General features: G+C 39.1%; 2 protein-coding genes across 12 annotated transcripts in view; both read left to right on the top strand.

Annotated features, from left to right (window-relative positions):
• Positions 1-3,548, top strand: part of grin1a (glutamate receptor, ionotropic, N-methyl D-aspartate 1a) — a 37,254-nt gene extending 33,706 nt beyond the window's left edge. For all 11 annotated transcript variants that reach the window (XM_014339750.2, XM_014339752.2, XM_014339756.2 and 8 more), the window contains one exon: positions 1,688-3,548. In XM_014339750.2, the coding sequence (XP_014195236.1) occupies positions 1,688-1,756 (69 nt within the window). In that variant the 3' untranslated portion in view covers positions 1,757-3,548. The remainder of the gene's footprint in view (positions 1-1,687) is intronic.
• Positions 3,549-11,795: 8,247 nt separating this feature from the next.
• On the top strand, positions 11,796-22,798 carry LOC102301990 (ectonucleoside triphosphate diphosphohydrolase 2). The gene is made up of 9 exons (XM_005941347.2): positions 11,796-12,176; positions 14,859-14,976; positions 16,268-16,418; positions 18,561-18,720; positions 18,974-19,201; positions 19,981-20,250; positions 21,406-21,525; positions 21,610-21,744; positions 21,853-22,798. The coding sequence occupies exons 1-9, from the start codon at positions 12,063-12,065 to the stop codon at positions 22,069-22,071; spliced, it is 1,515 nt and encodes a 504-aa protein (XP_005941409.1). The 5' UTR covers positions 11,796-12,062; the 3' UTR covers positions 22,072-22,798.
• Positions 22,799-23,099: the final 301 nt, after the last annotated feature.

The following is a 23,099-nucleotide window of genomic DNA, read 5'->3' as shown; positions in this document are numbered from 1 at the left end:
AGGTTTCGGATGCTGGTTTGGGAGCCCTATTGGGGGAAGAAAATGTCTCAAAGTGTAAAATGAAACGGGATTTAGTGTAATTACAAAAGATGCTCCAACTGAAAGACCTACCATCTTCAGTCTTTGACCATTATTTTTGATTTTATATAAATGTTCTTCTTTTCTATTAATGGATATCAATGGACTTGAGTGTCAGTGTCCCTCACCCACATGCCACACTGCTCCTCTCTCCCTCTACAAGCATGCTAATTACTTTAACTGTCATAGATGTAGTAACCGTAGAAGTAGTAATACTCTTTGTAGCTGTTCCATATATGACAAAAAACCCCAACAAAAAAACGTCATCTTAGTTGTGCTGAATAAGTAGCTTTTAACTGTGGTTGTGATGTCAGTGAAGTGTTTCTCTTTTGCTGGTCCACTTGACCCCAGTAGGGTGCGCTGTTAGCAGGCCCTCAAGGTACAAGACATGTGGAGACCCAAATGGGGGCTGTAAGCTATGTGATGATGCAACTTGCGGGTCAAGGAGATGAGGGACATCCACTCTGACTCCTATTTATTACCTTAAAATAAAAAGCAACAATTTTCCCATTCAGTCTGGATGCCCCCACATCTGTCAGCATGTTAGTTGCATCATACCAACTTCTGAAACTCACATGCTTGAATGTATCGGCTCTATCGGCTTAAAACGAGAGGTGCTTAAATCAAAAAAAGTGACAAATGAGACGGGTACACCTTCCCTGTTTTGGTTCTGAACGTCATTAATGTGCAGTAGTAATGTGCATAATGTAAAAAGAAAAGATGCTTTCCTGCATGCTTTGCAACACAGCACTGTGAGTCAGAATTTTGATTGGCATGTTGGAAATTAGCTGAATTATAAAGGACATAATGCAGTTACTCCACCCAATCTCACTGTGTTTCAAAACATGAAGCAATTCTACAAAAACAACATGTTCTGCAAACTCGATTTATGATGTATAAAGCGGATTCTGTAATGTAAGATTTCTGTGTTTCTATGTAAAAGATAACATTTTAAAAAATGGCTTACTGCTGCCAAAAGCACTAAAAAAAACACTCAAACGAAGCACATGCATGGATATGGGATCTTGCCTCCCCTCTCAGCATTGTAGAAGCCTATAATTCAACATATTCTGCTCTTAAAGAAGCACAGTGATGCAGGGATTGGACGTAAGAGTCGGACACAGCAGCACTTGTGCAATCAGCCCAAAATTCATGTTCTCCTCTTGAGCTAAATATAGAGAAGCTGCCTGTCTGCATGCACACAGATGACTGTGGGGGTGATAAATGAGCTGCCCATTTTATCCATGGCAGGAAGTTATCACCCAGTCATGTTGCTGAGGCAAAAAATAAAATAAAAAAATAAATGACTGCTGTTGTCAAGACTCTCGGGATCTTACGTCAGCTCCGAAACTAGCCCACCCCAGGCACAAACTGTTCTACAAAAATTCAGACTTTAAAGAAAATGACACAAAATTAAAGTCTGCCTGAGAGGGGTTAGAGCAACATCCAGCTTCTGCAGAACACAGTTGTTACCTAAATTAAAATTAATATTTAGACAATGCTAGGACAACAACAACATCGGCAACAAAAGGGACACTAAATTTTGTCAAGAAATGACACCCTGTTATGTGTCTCTCTTCCTCCGCCCTGTTTTTCTTCACCTCTGCAGCAGTACCCACCCACTGACGTCACGGGCCAACTCAACTTGTCTGACCCGTCTGTCAGCACAGTGGTGTAAACGGAGAGGGCGACAATGAGGTTCACTCCCCAAGGAGAGGAGGAGAGGAAGCCAAAACCGAAGCTTTTATTTCACTGCCTGCCAGCGGAGCTTTTGAGGAAACTGCTTGCTGAGGAACTGGCTGAAAACACTCAACTTGCACCTTTCTTTTTCTTTTATCTTTTTTTTTTTTAAAGACGAAATGACTTTAATGTTCGTAGGGTCCCTGAGCATGCACAGAAGAACCCATCCGACATATATAATCTTTTCCTTCTGTATATTATTACCTAACTTATTTAATGTTGTTTTGTCCCTTTAATTGCACACATTTACTTAATGTTTGATGTTTTCCAATTTCCCAAGCAACTCTATAGCTTTTAGCAAGCCAGGTTAGTTCGGCTAAATTTATGGATGAACCAGTTTGGCTGCGAGTATTGTACTGGACATTTCACTTCCACTTAGGGCCTAGAAGTCACAATATTTAATATTTCTTAACAACATATACTGCAATACAAAATGGTCTGTAAGCTCCGATGGAGGTCAAGTATTTTTTAATAGGATATACCTGTGTTTTTATCCACACTAATAATGGCACTACAGAAGGCAGTTGGCTAACCATGTCATCCAGAGAAGATGATGAAGGCATGGGTGTGCTTGGGCAAGGGTATACATCAGCTTCTGGTGATGAACAAATTGAACCTTTCCCCACTTTTATTTTGCACTAACCTCAAAATTTGCATGTGTTTCTATTTTTAACAACAATTCAAGTTTGAAGTATTTAGCTTTACTACTATTTATAGCACGACATATGCAGGTGATATAAGAAATCACATCCTACTTAATTAGTTAAATACTAGTGGTGTCTTTCATATTCAGCCATATTTGAGACAGTTGGCTGTGAGCCATGCTGCTGTTTTGGGACGCCCTCTCTCTTCCTCTCTCCTGCCGCCGCCACTGCAGTCTTTCTCATTTCCAGTCTCCAAGGGGTTGCATCAAAGGGCCAGGTTTTTCACCCAACCAGCACTCGGTCTTTCATGCAAAACCTCCTCCCCTGTGCAGCGCCGGAGAACTTTTACACGAAGGAAGCCGAGTGAATTTGAAAGCTTCGCTCAGCTTGCAAGCACATGTGCAGGTTTGGTTAGATGCAAAAACAGGCCGTTTCCCAATTTCTGGAGATGAGAAACCACTGCTCTGAAGAAAACTGTAACATTCTTTCGGGTGTATGGCACTGTATAGCACTTTATGATGAGGAGTCTCCCCAAACTGTATTTAAACAAAACACCGATTCCCAAAACAGAACGACAGTCATACTGTAAAGTATCGTTTCCTTTTTAATTTGCTTTATTGAGAAAAAACAGAGCAGGATCTACAAAGTCTTTATAGGATTAAATGATTTTAATTTGAGCAAAGAGGTTGCTTCTGATCTCATTCAGGCCTGTGCATGCTTATGTGTTATTATTAGTGCTTTAGTTTGGATGCGTGCTGTTGCCATGTACAGTTAGCTGAGCCGTGAGGAGCACTTAAAGTTGAATGAAATGTAAATAGAGTCTGGCTCTGTGTAGATGAGGTTCATGAGCTCGTACAATGACTGCAGCTGGGAATGTCTTATACTATAGTTACACAAACACAAAACAGGTGTGATACACAGGCATGCATCAACACACACATATACACATGCATATATGCACACACACACACACACACGCACACAAACATTAAGGGAATATTCACTTGTTTTTCTTACCTTTTCCAGTGATGATCTTGCATTGAATCATGTTGTTTATACACCTGTAAATAAAATACACTTACATTGTCATGTCTAATGAATCCTTTGCTTTAATATGCTAAATATAGGGCTCCAACTAACAACTATTTCTCTCGTCAATGTCAAGTAATTCTTTCAGTTAATTGATGACATCTACACAATGTCATATAATCAAGGCAAGCAAAAAAAGTACAAATAGGGCTACAGCCACTCCATGCAGGTCTGTGAAAAACTTAGTGTATCATTACTGCAGCCATAGAAATTAAGAGTGAAAGTAGGAGACATATGCTGCTAATCAAATTCACTTGATTAACTGATTGTCTGAAAATTTTGGCAGTTCTATAAACGCAGATGTTTTGGCAATTTCATGGTTTTAAGCATCCAGATGTGTAAACACAATACTACAGTCTTCTCAGGAGTGGGCCTCTCAACAAATTCACTTCAAGGTCTGACCGTGCGATGCTCAGAGAAACAGCAAAACATCCAAGAGCTACATCTCAGACTCTACAGGTCTCATTTAGTATGATAAATGTTAACATTCACAAGTGCAAAGGTAGAAAAAAGACTAAACAAATTTAAGAAAATGGTAGCATAACCCAGGTTCACACAGTTCCATCTGAACTATCCACAAGATTCCTGGAACTATGTCCTTCAGACAGATGAGACTACAGTAGAAATGTTTGGCCATAATGCACAGAACCACATTTGCAGTAAACAAAACACAGCATATCAGCACACACACTTCATATTAAATGCCAAGCACGGTGGTGGAGGGGTGATGATTTGGGCTTCTTTTTCATACACACCCATCTGAGCTTCTTGCACATGACTGCAAGAAGCTAATAACTCCTCTGTATACCAAAGTGATCTAGAGTCAAACCTGAGGCCACCTGTCCAACTAGCCAAGTCTAGTGATATAGGTTAAAGTTTGTGAATCCCCATAGCTTTGTTTCTGTTGTCTACATTTAGACTGTATAGTTGTCTGCTGCTTTTACTCATTGTTATAAAAGTATAATGCAAAGCAAACGTTTGTGTCTGAAGTACTTTTTACATGTTCTCCTCAGCTGCTTCTCAGTTTGGTCCCAACTGATATATCTCAAAAAACAGCCATAAAATCTTTGTAGATATTAACCATAGTACATTTCTGCATTGTAACATGAATCTCATTCGCAGGTCAACATGACAGCAGTATTGCTGTGAGTATATCAGCATGATTAGTAACATTATCGATTAGTTCAGAAGGATTCTGCTAGCCAACTTGTTTTAGTTGCATCTGTTAGTTGACATATTTAGTTATTTTGGTTAATAAGATAAGATAACCTTTATTAGTCCCACACGTGGGAAATTTGTTAAATTTGTTAAATATCCACAAGGGTTATGAAACCAGCTTTTAGTTTTTCCTCTAAAACTCTCAGTAGAGTTACTCATATAAAATAGCTGATTTAAACTTGTATTTCAGCAGCTTTCCTAATGTAAGGGTTAATAATTTGACATTTCAGCAGCTGTAATTATACCACTGTTTTCTTGGATGAAGCATAGCGCTAACATCAAAATCACATTAAGTGTAATCTGAAATTTAATTATGAGCGTCATCTTTGGTCATATCTCAGCTGTCACTATTAATTAATGCAAATGTTGCAGAAGCAGGAGGTGAGATATTTGTCTTGGTGCACTGACTTTCTGTCCTAATCACAGCAGACAGTCTGTCAGAGTCGTTATAATGCTCAGCCATCAACCAACAAGCAGATTTCAAGTCCTGAGATGAGACCACTGTATGTACACAATATGTTTTGGGATTTGTGCTCAGGACATTTGCAGGTTTGCTTTTAATATGCAGTGCAGTCATGCAGTTTTATAAAGGTATGTAAGTCAATTATTTCACACATACATTCAAAGTGTTGAAATTGTATTTTATACTTTTCCAGCGTAATTTTAAATATAAGGTCCAAATTAATGTCAGTGGAAGTGAGGCTGAAAAAGCAAAATAACCTTGTAAGACAGACCAAAACCTTTAAGATCTGCCAAATCAACAATCTAATATACTCTTAAAAACTTTGGATACACTGGCCACGTCAGCAACACTGAGGGGCCTGAACGACCACAGAAGACAACCTAAGTGCATGATGACCGATTTTTTCCGATGGTTAAGAAAAACACCATCAAAACATCAACCAAGTCAAGAACACACTCAAGGAGGTAGGAGTTTTTTTGTCAAGGGCTACAAGCAAAAGATGCCTCATGTGAATACAAAGCATTTATAATAAGGTGAAACCCAACAGTTACATTAAAGAACAGGAAGGCAGATTAGACTTTACCAAAAAGAAACATCTAAAAGAGCCTGCATAGCCCTAAAACTAAGTCTTTGGATGGATGGAAGGAGGAATGAATATATCTACACTGAACAAAAATATAAACGCAACACTTTTATTTTTGCTCCCATTTTTCATGAGCTGAACTTAAAGATCTGAAACATTTTCTACAAACACAAAGGACCCATTACTATCAAATACTGTTCACAAATCTGTCTAAATCTGTGTTAGTGAGAACTTCAGGTTTGCCGAGATAATCCAGCTCACAAGTGTGGCATGTCGAGGTGCTGATTAGACAGCATGAACATTGCACAGGTGTGCGCTTAGACTGCCCACAATAAAAGGCCACTCTGAAATATGCAGTTTGATCACACAGCACAATGCTACAGATGCCGAAAACCAGTCAGTATCTGGTGTGGCCACCATTTGCCTCACACAGTGCAACACATAGATGTGTTGCACTGTGTGAGGCAAATGGTGTGCAATGGGCATAGAGTTGATCAGGTTGTTGATTGTGGGCATGTGGAATGTTGGTCCACTCCTCTTCAATACTTGTGCAAAGTTGCTGAATATTGGCAGGAAGTGGAACACGCTGTCATATACGCCGAGCTGAGCGTCCCAAACATGCTCAATGGGTGACATGTCTGGTGAGTATGCTGGCCATGCAAGAACTGGGATGTTTTCAGCTTCCAAGGAATTGTGTACAGATCCTTGCAATATGGGGCCATGCATTATCATGCTGTAACAGGAGGTTATGGTCATGAATAAAACGCACAACCATGGTCCTCAGGATCTCAACACGGTATCTCTGTGCATTCAAAATGCCAACAATAAAATGCACTCGTGTTCATTGTCCATAACCCCACTGCCACCATGGGCCACTCAGTCCACAACATTGACGTCAGCAACCTGCTCATCCACATGACGCAACACAAGCTGTCTGCCATCTGCCCTGAACAGTAAAAACATCTGTCAACAGAACACCTCTCCAACGTCCAGATGCCATTGAATGTGAGCATTTGTCCACTCAAGTTGGTTAAAGTGATGAACTGCAGTCAGGTCTAGACCCTGATGAGGACCATGAGCATGCAGATGAGCTTCCCTGACACGGTTTCTGACCGTTTTTGCAGAAATTCTTTCATGCAAACCGATTGTTGCTGCAGCTGTCTGGGTGGCTGGCCTCCACCTGGTCGACCATCCTGGAGGTGAACATGCTGGATGTGGAGGTCCTGGGCTGGTGTGGTTACATGTGGTCTGCAATTGTGAGGCTGGTTGGATGTACAGCCAAATTCTCTTAAACGCCTTTGAAGATGGCTTATGGCAGAGAAATGAACATTCATTTCACAGGCAACTGTTCTGGTAGACATTTCTGCAGTCAGCATGCCAATTGCATGCTCCCTCAAAAGCTGTGACATCTGTAGCATTGTGCTGTGTGATCAAACTGCATATTTCAGAGTGGCCTTTTATTGTGGGCAGTCTAAGGCACACCTGTGCAATGTTCACACAATCAACAACCTGATCAACTCTATGCCCATTGCACACCATTTGCCTCACACAGTGCAACACATCTATGTGTTGCACTGTGTGAGGCAAATGGTGGCCACACCAGATACTGACTGGTTTTGCGGCATCTGTAGCATTGTGCTGTGTGATCAAACTGCATATTTCAGAGTGGCCTTTTATTGTGGGCAGTCTAAGCCACACCTGTGCAATGTTCATGCTGTCTAATCAGCACCTCGACATGCCACACCTGTGAGGTGGGACAGATTATCTCGGCAAACCTGAAGTTCTCACTAACACAGATTTAGACAGATTTGTGAACAGTATTTGATAGTAATGGGTCCTTTGTGTTTGTAGAAAATGTTTCAGATCTTTAAGTTCAGCTCATGAAAAATGGGAGCAAAAACAAAAGTGTTGCGTTTATATTTTTGTTCAGTGTACTTAAAGTAGTAGTTATTTTGTTATACATAATAATAATGATAGCTGACTTCCAGATGCTGTTCGTGCTGGCTCACTGTCACACTGCCCTGCTTTACTGAGACATCTGAATAGAACAGACCCATTGTTGTCATTATTGGCGACACTAGTGCTTTTTCGACAGCAGCAAATTATACTGACTGCTGTGAAAAAGGTCTGTGACATAAGGTTTAGATGAACAGCAATAACCTTTTAGTTTATGGGAGACAAAAACTCTTAAGGTATGTAACAGGATTCAAGCAAACAGACAACAGGGCATGCAAAAACAAGCCTAAGTTTCCAGAAAATTGGAAAGAAATGACTTATACACACAAAACATGCTATGGCCTGCTGTCATGTGTGTGAAAAGAACTGGCTCCAGAAGGAGATGTCTGGAAAGTCACGCCATCTGGATTATTTATGCTTAGGCCCAGAGGTTAATAAAGTTTTGTCGTACAACCTATGCTACAACCTGGAGTTATGAAATAAGGAAATCTTGGAAATGACCCAGGTAAGCTTTGACAACAGATATATCATGGGAACTATAAAGGATTTTGAAAAGTCTAAAATCCTCTCCTTAGAGTGCCATTTAGTGTAACCAAATGCTGAATAAGAAAAAACTGTATCTTCCTGTCACTTGAAGCACAATGTCTTATTGTTATTCACTTTAATTCTTTTTCCACCTCGTATAGGCCAATATCACATACAGAGGGTCAAAGAGCCTCTGTATGTGATATAGAGAAAAAAAAACATAGTAAAACACAAGGTGATGGTACTTGTCACATGTCCTGGTCATATCGTTTTGTTGCCACCTCCTCCTCCAGCAGGAACTTGATACATGGTTAAGGTTACCATGTGAATCTCTTTTTCTGTTTTTGTTTTCTTTTTACCTTCTCTAGTCTGACTTCTCCCAGTATCTCCGAACCTTTGCTGGTTACAAAGAAGGTCAAGGTCAAACGCTTAGACAACCTAGGTACCCACGTCCCCTGAGGTTTAGTATATTGCTGTGAAGTTTGAAGACATTCCATAAAAATATTAATAATAATATTGTAAAAATTTTCCTGAGTTGCACATTTGGTGTGACCTTGACCTTGACGTGATTTCTACCAAAATGAAATCAGTTTGAGATGTTACTGGTATCTACCAACACACAAAATTTGAAAACAATATTTTACAAACTGTGAGTCTGTTGGGTCTGTGTTTCCACAAGCCCCGCTAGTTTAGAAACTTATTCTCGTTAACGACAAAAACAAGACGAACATCTTTTACTTGCTAGCAAGGGAAGTCTTTGCTCAAGAACCAGCTCTTGGAGCTCACACTCCTAACCTGACTCCAGCCCAAAGTCCTTCAAAAGAGCAGCTGTCCCCGTAGCTATTTATTAACAAACTGTTACAATACACATCACAGCAAAAGCACCTCCCCTCGTAAGACCCCTCTTGGTTACAAAGACCAAGAGGGGTGTGTTTATGTATGAGTAAGCACCTATATGCATGTGCAAGAACGTGTGTGTGTGTGTGTGTGTGTGTGTGTATGTGTGTGTGACCTCCTGCTGACCAAAAGGGTCATAAAAGCAGGAAGAAACATCACAAGAAACAGATCTCTCAGATAGGATGTTTCTGCAATAAAACCTCCCCCAGCACAGAGTGGCTGGAGAGGTGCTCAGGATCAAAGGAATGTCTTGATCCTACTGCTTGAACCAAGACTGTACAAATTTAAGAACATAATGACAACATTCAACAATTAGACTTAACAGAGTCCCAGACTGCTAACAAACAGACAGAGAGACAAATGGACAGAACTGATTACATACCCTTTGAGGGAAGAAAAACAATATCTGTTCATTTTCTCATATCTGTCATTTAGGCCTCGATGGTCTTGGCTCATTATCGACGTTAGACAGGCATACATTTATTACCAGCGGCTTAATCACTCTATTTGTGAATGTGTTGGGAAAGCAAGGAATGGAAAGATAATGGTATTTTATTATTTGTCACAATGGCAATAAATGTGCCATGTCTATTGATGTGAAGTCACTAGAAGGGAGGGAATGATTTAGCTTTGTGATACATTATATGCATTAAAGTGCTGCATTTATTCCATGTGCCATTTACATCTCACATCTTCCTGAAGACAGATAAACTCATATGGAATATTGACAGTGAATGATGCAGCAATAACAATTTGTGCTATGAGTGATAATGTGGAGAGATGATATTCAGAAACTCTTTCAAAATAACTCATTATGTATTCTGCTAAATTTAGAGCTTGTCAAAAAAAAAAAAAGGAATTCAGCAAAAAATAGACTTTAAAAAAGCACTTGTACAAACAAAGTATAGGCCTCTGGTGATAAGACATCATTCAGCAGAGAACAATTTGCAAGTCGGGTTTAAGGCTGCACCTATTCAAATGCAAATACTGGTTGAAAACAACCAGCTCTGCAGCTCTTCAGTCCAGAAACTAGGATTTCTGTCAGTTTAAACCACCCAGTTCCATTCATGATTAAATAATTATGAATCATATGTTTTCCTTTCTGTGTTGAATTAACAATAAAGTGCCTGAGCAGCAATTAGTCAGTAGCTCCACCCAAGCTAACTGCTGAATATAAATGAACAGCAGGCCACTCCATTCTCTGCAGCTCTGGCCATGGCAAAACATTTTTCCTTCCATGGTTCGAGTAGCCTTGGAGCCATTCCCATTCAGTAGAGGCACATTGAAAAGGACTTGGCTGGCATTTAAATTCAGGTCTGACTTTGCTTTCTCAAGTAAAATACAATACAGGACACAAGGCAATGTAGCAAATGAAGAATATAGTGGACTTATTTGCATCTAATCTGGGCTCATTTTGGCATTTATGGCAGTTGTGGAACTGGTAAATATGTGTCTTGAGCCAGATTTGATATGAGCTACAGCAGGCGCAAGTGTTGACATCTGGCTTTGGTAAGGTGGACCTTTGGCTGAGCTGCAGCGGCGAGACTCACCTTGAGTCAACATGATCGGTCGAGATATCTGTCTGGTGGTAAAGACATAAGAGACCTATCGAGGCAAAATCGTGGAGTTATACAGATTCTTGGATTGAGACAGGATATAATAGATGCTGACGTAGTGACGTTTGAGAAGGTTTAAAAGTGTGATAAATGCAGATAAAAACAGACAGTACAACTTCCACTCCACTTCTTCTTTGTGACGATATACACTCACAGGACACTTTATTAGGTACACCTGGCTTGTACTGGGTTGGCTCCTTTTTGCCTTCAGAATGGCTTAATTCTAGAAATAGAATTCATAGATTGCATAGGTAGAAACATAGAAACATTCCTCAGAGATTTGGGACCATTTGACAGAGTATCACACAGTTGCTGCCGATTTATTAGTGGCTCATCCACTTTGCATTTTTCATTATGACAAATATCCACATGACTGACATGATACCTAAGGTGTTTTGCATTCACTGATCTAAATACAGGTGACAAAGGGAAAACTAAGATATCTTTACTTTGCGTTCCTTTGATAACGAGCTCCCAGTCTCTTGATCCAATATTCTTCCACGCAGTATTCCTTTTTTTGTTCTTTTGTTGGTGGTGGTACGAAGCACTACTCACTGATTGTTGGGTTGACATCTGGTGAAAGGCAAATCTGGAGCTCTATCAGCAGTGAAGAAATGTTTGATTGTACACTAAGACAGGTGAATTTTATCTACATATATTTGGACAGACATGCTATTTTTCTGATATATTTACCAAAACATATTCATGTTGCAAATTCATGTTGATAAATCACAGAGAGGCGAAACTAAAAACAGACTGCAACTTAAGACAAAAGCAACATTTTTCAAATTTACATATATTTGGAAACTTCATAGGTTTGACACTGCAGCTTTATTATTATGATAAGAATAAAATGCCTTATTGGAAAAAAAAACTCATAAATAACTTTTTTCAATAACTAACCTTTTCACATATTACGTAATATACTTCCTTATAAGCTTGCACTTGTAGCTGTTGCTCTGTTGGTGTGACGTATACCGAGTTGCGTGTTCTCAATTAATCATCAGTAAATCATTCGAATGATTTACACATGGGCACACCGCCTGATCTGGAAACAAATCCAGCATGCACTGTTCGGATTGGGTAGCTAAAGACTCCTTTTCTCCTGGATGTCTCACTTCTGTAGTGTTTTTTAACTACTCCTCCGGTTATCTGGCAGCCAGCCATTTCTCCCAGTTGGATGCTATTACAGTAGGTAGGCGCTTGAGTGTCCTGCAGGCGCAGAGAGGAGTTGCGTTTCACGCTTTCGCTTCATGGCTCAGCGGTCTGCTCACCTTGTCCCCATCGCGCTGCTGGTGTTTGGACTTGCCGGAATCCTGCTCCTTACTATTTCCACCGAGAATGTTCAGGAGGAACCTGAGCTCAGGGTAAGGTCGGTGCGTGTCAGTGTGTTGTGCGAAGGGTGTGAAACAGGTGGTACATTTAAAAAAAAAAAAAAAAATTAAATTAAATAAATAAAATTAAATGTGGGACCAGGGAATTCGAGGACATTAGCCTTGATACCTGGATGTAACAGCCAGTGACTACTCTTGCTTATTGTCCGGATTAAGCTCTGTTTTATGTTTAATTATGGCCCCATATTTTGAATTTACATTTTATATTATGCTTAATTTTTCTAGCGCAATAGGGCCGTGTCAGTAGCAAGTGGCTTGCTGCAGAGCCATTCAACACCAAATTCTGTTACTGCTGATCCCTCATTTTTGTGTCACCAGCTTAATATCCCATGGTTCCCTTTTATAATGTAGCTCCCCTTCCACCCAGCAATAACGTGGGAATCCAGTCTGAGAAAGCAAGCACAAAGGTTTTCTTCTACTTTTTTTTTCCGAGGAGACAAATGCAACAGTGTGTTGAAAGGACTGAACAGACAATTAGAGCGTCTCGTGTTTTGTTTGCCAAGTGTTGGGATTCCTCCCAGCCGAGTGCACAGCAGTAATGAAGAATTATTATTAGGGGTGATTAGGAACATGTCTGTATATTGTTGCCGTTCACCTGCAGCACTGATATGAGACGCGTGTGGTCCCTTCCCTTTGCATTGTCGGTCACATGGGTTCCCGGGTGGGCAGATTTCAGCACACTCTCCAGATTCCTTTATTTTCAGAAGGCATTGAAGCTGTAATGATTTGATATTTATTGATCCACAGCAGCACAACGCAGACCTGCAACTCAGCTCAGAATTGAAATCTGTCTGGCTGCATAAACTTTTCCTTTAAATGTCTATACTACAAAGCATTTTACAAACAGCTGTGAGCATATACTGTAGCATAAAGCATGATCCTAAAATTATGAAGCACAGCTGAATCTGTGTTAATATTACAAGTTCAGGATAACTTGTAGCACCCACACTGTTAAAAAAAAAAAAAAGATTCCAAATATAATTTGACTCCATTGTTTTGGCTTCTTAGAATTACAAATTATAGGCATTTTTTTTTTTTCCAGAATTTCATACTTAAGCCTCTTATTACTCCGTTTCCAAAAAGCTGGGATGCTGTTTGCTTGTCTTCAAATCACTCTAACCATATATTGAAATGTCATACCACGTATGCAGTTGTGAAACATTTATGCGTCGCAAAGATCATTTCATTAAAGTAACCCGTGATGGGTCTTGGTCTTGTGACATGCAGGCATATAAGATGATGTCTGAAGTTCTGTTTCTGCAGATACTAATTGTTTGGCTTGCACAAACAAGTAGAGTAAAAACAATTGTAACACAGCAGTTTATATGGCAGGCAGCACAACTGGAGTGTATGAAGTGCATTTAACTAAAAGTAAGGAAAATGATTAAAATGTATTTTAGTTGATGCTTTATGCTATTAAAGTCTTACTCCTCAATTTATGGATTTTACACTCAGGTCATTCCATTTGAAATCTGCAAATTTTTACAACTTTTTCTGTTCATCTCTTATTTTCCCTAAAAATACAAATCCAGAATAAAAACTGGCTGATAAAAGTATTTAAAAACAAAAATGTAAGCATTTTATCTCATCTCGTTTTTTGTGTGCAGGCCTGTTGTTGTTGTTGTTGTTGTTGTTGTTGTTGTTACTCTTGTTTTTGTGTTGAAGTGTGTAGCTCAAATTGTAGCTCCTGATTCATTTAAAAACCAGTTAAAATTCAGGTTTATCTTTCATAGTATGTGTGACATTAATTTTCAACCATTACCTCAGATTTCAGTGTGAAATAAAACAACCTGAAAGTGGGGCAACAGGGTGCCTTTTAAGTTAATATATAAAAGTATTTAAGAGCTGAAGCTAAACTTTTACAGAAATTATTCTGTGTACAAACTTTGGTTTGTTGTTCGGAGAGGGTCAAGCAGATGGTCCATGTTGATTTTTTTAGATGAAATGACTCCTTTAAAATAATGATTTTCATTAGCCTTGAACTTGTTCATTTTTTTCTCATAGGGCCAAAACTTTGTATTATTTAAGCAGTGTGGATTGATGTAGTATTTGCATTGCACAACTCCATTAAGAGGACTCCACAGACAAACACAAAACTGATTTAAAATAAAATAAAAATGTATTATGGATACTGAGATATTTTATACATGTGCAGGGGGAGAGAGAGAGAGGATACTTAAAGGAGCTGCCAGGTAGGAAAACAGACGCAGAAATCAGAGGCAGTTCATGGATGAAGGACATGCAGAGAGTTAGTGTGACCGGGGAGGGTGCTACAGATGGGGTGAGATGGAGGCAGATGTGGCAACCCCCTAAAGGAAGCAGCTAAAAGAAGACGAAAACATGTTAGGACATCAAAGTCCTATTTTCTAAAGATCTTATACTGCTGGATTAGTAGAACTTCAATTGAATCACTGTTCTCAAATCAAACGTGATCTTGTACAATATAAAATCCATAAGGCTCTTTTGATGATTGCCAGTTGACCTCATTTCTAGCCAGATGGTGAAGGTCACATCGCCACGATCCTTATAGTCATTTTTGCTACTCTGCTATATTAACTTGAGGTCTGTTTCAAAGCGGTTGCCACAAAAATCTTTGTAAAGGGTGGAAAAAATGTATTTTCACTGCTTTTTCTCCTGAATTTCCCTTCTCTGTAGTATGGGATTGTCCTGGATGCTGGATCCTCACACACATCTTTATACATATACAAGTGGCCAGCAAATAAGCAAAATGGCACAGCCGTGGTCACCCAGCATAGCAAATGTCATGCTGAGGGTAGGTATCATAAGTAGCACTTCCCACACCAAAAACATTGGTAGAGTTTTGCTTGAAAAACAAAGGGTGCTTACAGCAACAAATATTGGCAGGAAATCGTGCAGACTTGTTTGACACATACGTTCATTTGAAGCTGGTGCAGTTCGTTTAGACAAATGGAAAAGTTATATATATGCAAAAGTTGTATAGCATATGGACAATAGATGCTCAAAGTTTGAATGGTAATTAAAACATCAATGAAATTGAAGGCATTTTGGGGGGGGGGGGTTCCCCTCCTTTCTTTCTTTCTTTCTTTCTTTCTTTCTTTCTTTCTTTTAATTGCAATTTTTACACACAAACCTTGGGAGGAGGAGGTCAGGATATTGTTTTGTTTTTTTGTTTTTTTTGTCCGCAGCTGTTCTTTCCCACACAGCAGGAAATAGTCTGCCTAAGATTCATTCACGGTATTGAGTGATCTAATGAGAAGTAGCCTTTATTGTGCTAACAAAGAAGACTAACCAGTTTCAACATAACTTTATACATTCATTATAAATGAACTACTCTTAAGTTAAACCTATTAGGTGTAGTTCATCACATTATTTCATAACAATATACATGCAGTTTACCTTTCATCTAATGGAAGAGTACTCTCATTACACCACATAGTAATTTATATACTTGGTTGATAATTGAGAAATAGTGGAAATCTTAATGATGAGTTGGTTGTGGGAAAGTCTGCATGGAGTTTTTTCTGAATGAGTCGTTTTTATTGCATCACTGCACTGATGTCAAAGCAAATGTTTGCCTAGCAACAGTCATGAGTCAGGATCGAGTCAGAGTTGAGCTTTGTGGTTTGCCACTCCTGCCCTGTAAAAGGCTTTTATTCCTGTGTTAAACAACTTTTCCCCCCTTGTCATTCATGAGCACGGTGTTTATGCTGACATGTTTCATAATAAAACGATTGTAAGAAAGGATTTGTAGATGGATGTCTTGAGGAGGAAATATGCGTTCTTATTTAAATATAAAGTGTTTTTCCCAAATCATTTTTTTTCTGAGTTAATGCAGATAACTTGCTTTAATATTACTTATTCTGTGACTTTAGATAACGTTAATATTTTAAAATTTCACACACAATTCAGCAGATTTTCATACAGCTGGCTGGGAAGCTGGGATAGTAGTTGGATTCTTTTGTATTGCAGCACCACAAGGATATGGGTCACAATTGCTAACACTGATTTTTGTGAATATTACACAAAGTTGATTATGTTATCAAACAGATTTTGTTTGTTCGACATGTTCATCATTCGCTCAGGTGAAGGAATTGCAAGTTATGCAGGTCAACCGGGAGCAGCAGGGCAAAGCTTAGAAGCATGTCTGGATCACGCAGTGAAGATCATCCCAAAAGACAAGCACCAGCTCACACCTGTGTACCTGGGAGCCACAGCCGGCATGAGGCTTCTGCAGTAAGTCGTGTCTGTTTTGTTTCCATGTGTTTTAGTTATGCATTACCTTAATTTTGATCCTGTTCCAAGTAAATCTTGTAATAATGCTAAAATGGCAATCCATACTGGCCTTTTTAACCGGCTTACACATTCATTAAACAAGATGAATCTCATGGAGATGAATGTGTTGGGAATATAATTATTTCTGTGCCAAATATAGCAAGTTTCTACAGTGCAGAAGAAATCGGAGAAAAGTGAAAAAAGCTAAATGTTGTTGAAGAGTTCTCAGAGTAGCTGTTGCACTGTTTGTTGTAATGACTGGACAAACCTAACCAGCTTCATGATATTGCCACCTACAATGTGTAATTGTTGTCAGTTGTGTTGGCATGCAGTGAATAGCCCTGTTTGACTCCTGGATAATAGACTAAGAGGTCCTGCTTCAGAAAATGAGAGGTATCCACCAAAAATGGTCTCCCCTAGATTCAGTTTCTCTCTTGCAAATTTCTTACCATCATAACGTGTTTTCTGTAAAAGAGCAGCTTAAATGTAATCCTTCATTTAAGACCGTTTTAGCCAGATTATTTCAGCGGCAACCCTTGTTGCATTGAATGGTCTGAGGATGAAAAAATATAAACACGAGGAATAAGCAGTGATTGCAAATTTCATAGGGCTGAAGTCACATGTTTCAGGATAATTTGGCTGTGTTATGTTATTTTAAAATAAGGAAATTACCTTAAAAGTGTTTGTAGCCACCTGCAAGCACTTAAGCCTCTCCTCCCTCTGCATTTCTTATTGGAAAGACAAACACATCTGAGGGTCTCTCAAAACCTGTAGATCCCCTCAATATCCACACACTGAAGTTCACAGAGAATTGATTGGACAGTGTAAAGTTGTTTTATGTGTTGATCTCTAGTATCCTGAGCAGGATATGTTTTACATTTGTACCAGTTCTATTGTGCCTGGTGGAGGGCATGCAGCAATGGGGTCAAACCAAAGTCTATAAAGTTAAGAGCATTGAGTGGGGATGGTGACGGGGCATTCAGACATGTAGATAAAATTGAAGGTATGAGTGTTGAAAATGCAAAGCATTATTGAGAAGAGTTTAAATGTATTCAAATATTTGGTTTAGTGGCTTAACGTTGCCTGCAGACAGGAATCCATCCTTTTTATTTTCAGTTTAGCCAGCAAAACTGCCTGATTGGGTTTAGGCAGCTATCAAGTATGGATTTAAACATCTTGTCTGGAAGAAGGCACCCTGTCCTTGTATGTGTACCATAACTCAATCAAATATGCAGCGGAAAACAGCTGGACAGTCACTCAGTCTAACTTGTATGCGTGCGTAAATCATTTGATTCTTGCAAATGTGTTTTAAAAGCTGTTTTGTCACAAATGCATTTCCATACACAAATACACCACCTCATTTTATAGTTTGAGCTGTTTTGTTTGTGGGTTTTACTGACGAGTATCAGCATGAATGTTTACTGAAATGTTTTTCATGTAGCACTGACACTAAACTTTAATGTGACACACAATCTTGACTTCAGCTTATTCTAAACTCTATTAATAATAATAATAATAATAATAATAATAATAATAATAATAATAATAATAATATAATAATAATAATCATCATCCTTTAATTTAAATTTACTGGGAGATCTAAAGACCTCATAAGGATGACTTATAGCTTGGAAAATATCTGGAAAAGATTTCATATAATTTAAATGTTAGTTTTGACTTTAATCTGTTCTTTAGTTCCTGTCTGCATATTTGTCTCATGCAGAGGTAATGAACAGATTAAAAATAAATAAATAAAAAATCATAATGTTCTATAGTACTTCTAGTAACTTTATTTCGTCTTTGCCTTTTCTGTTATGAAGCAATTAAGTAAATGTAAATCTTTGGTGGGCATTTCTGCTCCCCTGGCCTTATGTTTGATACCCCTGATTTGCAGTTTTAAAACTTGTGCCTGAAGCTTACAGTAGAAGGGTTTTGTTTGTTTTTTGTGTTGTGTGTTTTGTTTTTTTTTTGTTTTGTTTTGTTTTTTAATAATGAAGTGTTCATAATTATCATCATGATCATCATTCTTCCTAATGATTTGCTGAAAGTCTTATCACTAAAAATCTTGATTATATTTGTTTTTATTTGTTTTTCCTTGTTCAGCTTATCTAGTCCAGAGCTGTCCACTCAGATTCTGAAGGAAGTGGGACAAAAAATCCAGTCCTACCCTTTCGACTACCGGGGAGCAGCCATACTGAGTGGCAAAGAAGAGGGGGCATATGGATGGGTCACAGTTAACTATCTCTCAGAGAACTTTATTAAGGTATCCAAGTGTGTAAATGTGAAAATCAGTAGGAATCTGCAATATTATTTATGAGGAGACTAGAAGTCAGTTATTGCTGTCACTGTGAAACTTCACCAGCAAATTGATAACATTATGAGAGCGTTTGTATTGCAAGTTTTCTGAAAACGGCTTTATATATTCAGTAAGGCATTAGTTTAATTTGTAAATACTTTTCCAAAACAGAGATGCAAACATTGGATGAAGCCAGGTTTTTGTGACTGTTCCTTTGCAGTATGGCTTTGAGGGGCACTGGTTCAGCCCCAGCAGACCGACAGTGGGAGCTCTCGATCTGGGTGGCGCGTCCACGCAGATAACATTTGCTACTCAGGAAAAAATTGAGAACAAAGACAATCTGATGAAGCTGCGCCTTTATGGTCATGAGTATACTCTGTACACACACAGCTTCCTGTGCTATGGGAAGGACCAGTTCCTCATGACACTGCTGGCTCATATAATGAAGGTAGTGTAACGTGACACTTAAATCACAAGAAAAGCTCAAAAGAAAAATCCTGTCCACAAAATGACTGTTTTTCAGGATTTTACATCAATTACTTTTATACATGAACTAATCAATTTATCCAAAACAAGATTCATCCCAAACCTAACCAGTCACTAGGCCTAACCAAATGTTAGATCTTGCCACAAAAACACAGAATGACTACAGGGAGCAAAGAATAGAGCTGAGATGTTGCTGCTGCCAGAACCAGACTTTCTAAGCAGCACCAGGAATGTTGCAGCAGAGCCAATCAGCAAAATGCTGAGATTTAGAGAATGTCACTTAGTTATTCTTCTAACCACAGTGTTAAAAAAACAACAAAAAAAAAAAACCACTTGGGTCATAATGCGAATACAGACGGCCAAATACATAAATGATGAAGAAGGGGACGGGCCCAGTGATTCTGAAACTCTTTTTCTGAAATCGCCACTTCAGGTTCTCCCTGGCTTCAGTCTAAAATGATGCGTAGTATTAGACTTTAGCTTTGTAACACAGAAATGTTCACTCCTATAATAGAATAACGTAAGTGTAGGTATCTGGCTTTAAAACTGGCACACATTAAAATGAGTTACTAGGAACTCCATTCAGTAAATGTCAGCTGCAAGTTAAGGTAGAAACATGCAGCTATGTAGAGAGGAACATATCTAACTATACTGATGTATTTTTAAGGTCAACTTCTCCAATAAAACCACCAGTATAATGTATATAAGATCATTGTACTCAAAATGTTTTCTCTTCCTCAGTCTCAGGGTTACCCTCAGTCTGTCACTCACCCCTGCTATCCTGCAGACCACAGCAGGACTGTGAAGCTCAGCAGTATACTCGACTCTCCATGTACAGTAAAGTACAAACCCAGCTCCTACGACCCTCATGCTTCTGTGACAGTACATGGCAGCGGACACTATGAATACTGTCTGGGTAACGTGTCTGAAGTCTTCTCCTTCAACAGCTGTCCCTTCTCCCAGTGCTCATTTGACAAAGTCTTCCAACCAAATGTCACCGGAGGTTTCATGGTAAGAGAAGCAGAACAAATGCTTTCTTGAACTTAAAGCTCAGCCTGTATGTCGAAGGTGCCGCCACAATCCCAGATTTCTTTTCACAAAACTTTAATGTTTTAAAGCTGCTATACTGTCTCATCCTCTCTCACATTAAGACGGGCCTCCCCGCTGATCAACCTACAACAATTTGCATATCAAGCAAACATGTCAATGGAGGATGCAGTCATCATAGCTCTCCACAACTAAATCTGGAAAACTCCAGTGTGAGAATGCTGCTGTAGGTTTCGTGAGTAACAGATCCCAGAATATCAGGGTGGGAGATCGCTCTTATCCTGAACACTGGCAGAGGTGTGTTGTCAAATTTACTGATCATGCCACCATAGCAGGACTAATATCAGAATGGTGAAACCGCCTACATAGAGGTGGTCTGTAATCTCAGATTGGTGTTATCGCTCTCACCTGGACTGAAACGCTGCATAAACCAAGGAAACAATAGTGGACTATCTCCAGCAGACCAGCTTCTACCAGTGAGCCGTCAAGTCTTGTTTCAAAACAAAAAAAATTATATTTATATTGGTCCTTTTTTGGCTTCAAACCTAGAGCTGCTAAACAATGTTTTATTATTTTGTGAACAATCATGGTAGAGATGTCTTCTAAAATGATTCCTATGTGACCTCTTCACAAATCTTACACATTTTGAAGGGGTTTTGATCTTTGGAAAGAGACATTGCTGCTTAGTTTTTCAAAGGCATCATTTGTGTTTGGCTTTTGCCTTTTAGATACCCCATAGTTCTATTCAAGAGAAGGCATGTTGCACCAACGCGATCTTGAGTGGAAAGCATTTATATTCTATCCAGGGTGAGCTACCATTTAACTGTACTGGTGGTAAGTGCATATAAATCAAAACATATCTTGAAGCTCCATCCACACAGGATGACCCTGATGATGACCCACTAGTATTAATTCCAGGCTCCGGTTGCCTGGGTAACCCTCTATTGCGTTTCCTACTGTGTCAGAGGTCAATCAACTCTGCAGTTGCTTGACGTTGCTGAATATAGTTAACTTTACACGGTTGCCTTTCAACATGGCTAACTTTTATTTGATTGTTGTGCTGTAGCTGTATCACTTTTTACATACAAGCTTTTTTTCTTTTCCCTTTTCTGTTTTCAGGCTTTCTCTGCTTTCTTCTATGTTCACTCATTCCTTCAACAAGTCACTGGCATAACTGCTAGCTCTCCTTCGGAACTACAGGATGTGACCAAAAAAGTGTGCAGCATGAGTTTCACCCAAGTAATCACCTTTTCTATTCATGCTTTACTTATCCAGAACATCTGTTTCTGGCAGCATGTGAAAATATTTATTGTATTTTTCCAGATGATGCTTCTCGCTCCAGAGCAAAAGTCCCGTTTGCATTACTACTGTGCTGCCTCTGTGTTTCTCAATACTCTCATGTTGAGAGGATATGGCTTCAATGACACAACATTCCCACACATTTCTTTCCAGAAGAAGGTGATTATTATCTCTTTCCAGTTAAAAACAAAACATGTCAATGCTCCATTGCAAATGGATGGGAGTTGATCCAAATATTTTCACATCATTATGTTGCTGACCCTGCAGGTTGCTGACACCATGGTGGGTTGGGCTCTGGGCTACATGCTGAGTTTAAGCAATTTGTTGCCAGGAGAGCAACTGGAGCTGAGAAAGGCCCTGACCCCAGGAGTGTGGGGATCCCTCATCTTTCTTTTTGTCATGCTCCTTGCCGCAGTGCTTTCCTTCTGCTTATTTAGAGTTTATAATGGACAGAATAAGAAAAGAGGCAGTGAAAGCACAATTTAGCTAAGAAATGATGTCAGGGTTTTGTTTTTGTTTTTTTGGTTTTTTTGGGGGTTTTTTTTTGCTCTGAACACTGACCCGACAAGGAAGATTTGGAGCAAGATTTGAGTTTTAATTTAAGCATATTCTGTTATATAATACCATAGTTTGCTTTTGAAAAAATAATTTTTACACCAATTGACTTATTTTTAACTAGTGCTAAATGTAAACTGTGGTTTGTTCATTGACTGCAAAAGTTTTAACATGACATATACAAAATGTTTTGACTTTAACATGTTTATACAGTTTGCTGCTTTAACCTATAATTCGGTGGTATGTATAAAATGAGTGAAACCACTGCATTAACTTGCTGCGAATGTAAACTACTTTAAAGCTGACAGTGAGTACTCTGACTTTAGTTTGAAAAACAATGCCAACGTGAAAGTGCCTTAAAAGTGCATCTTTTTTTTAATGGCCAGCAGGTGGCAACTCGCTCAAAAACACTGGAAGTCTACTGGAAAATGGCCCTCGGCTTCCTTTACTCTGACCTCAGCGAACCCCGTTTTTGATGCAAGTTTCAAGTCATGCTGAATAAAATATTAAATCCATTTTGTGAATATCTGCTGCTATTTGACTCAAAGGCATTTGACCACAGATATTATCCAATGACCTACTGTAGTTGGGCAGCAGTTGTCCTTTGCTTCTCTGTCAAATCCACCCTTCACTTGGCACTAGGGCTGCCACGATTAGTCGACTATCAAAATCGTCAACAACTAATTTAATAGTCGATGCGTCGTTTGAAGCTTTGTAAGATCCCAAAAGACGCAGGAATAAGTAGCAGGATTTAAGACTGCAATAACTGACTGAAACCGAAGATGGCAGCACTGCATGTACAAGGATGCCAGCTGCCGTTAAACCCCAAAGAAGAAGAAGCTGTGTCCCAGAATTCATAATGCGGCCCTGCTTAGTTTACAACAATGGTGACGGCTAGTTCGTTTTAATATTACTCTTATTATTCTTTCTGGGTCACAAAATAAATGTTTAACAGATTT

Source organism: Haplochromis burtoni, unplaced genomic scaffold (assembly GCF_018398535.1).
Source record: "Haplochromis burtoni strain Fernald_Lab_line unplaced genomic scaffold, NCSU_Asbu1 Contig_298, whole genome shotgun sequence".
NCBI classification, from domain to species: Eukaryota; Metazoa; Chordata; class Actinopteri; order Cichliformes; family Cichlidae; genus Haplochromis; species Haplochromis burtoni.
Note: the sequence above shows the minus strand (reverse complement) of the source record. Positions and strands in the feature narration are given on the sequence as shown.

Coding starts and splice junctions, on each gene's coding strand:
- LOC102301990 (XM_005941347.2), top strand. CDS start 12,063: ATGGCTCAGCGGTCTGCTCACCTTGTCCCCATCGCGCTGCTGGTGTTT. Junction 12,177..14,858: donor AGGAGGAACCTGAGCTCAGG/GTAAGGTCGGTG, acceptor CCTTCTCTGTAG/TATGGGATTGTCCTGGATGC. Junction 19,202..19,980: donor TGCTGGCTCATATAATGAAG/GTAGTGTAACGT, acceptor TCTCTTCCTCAG/TCTCAGGGTTACCCTCAGTC.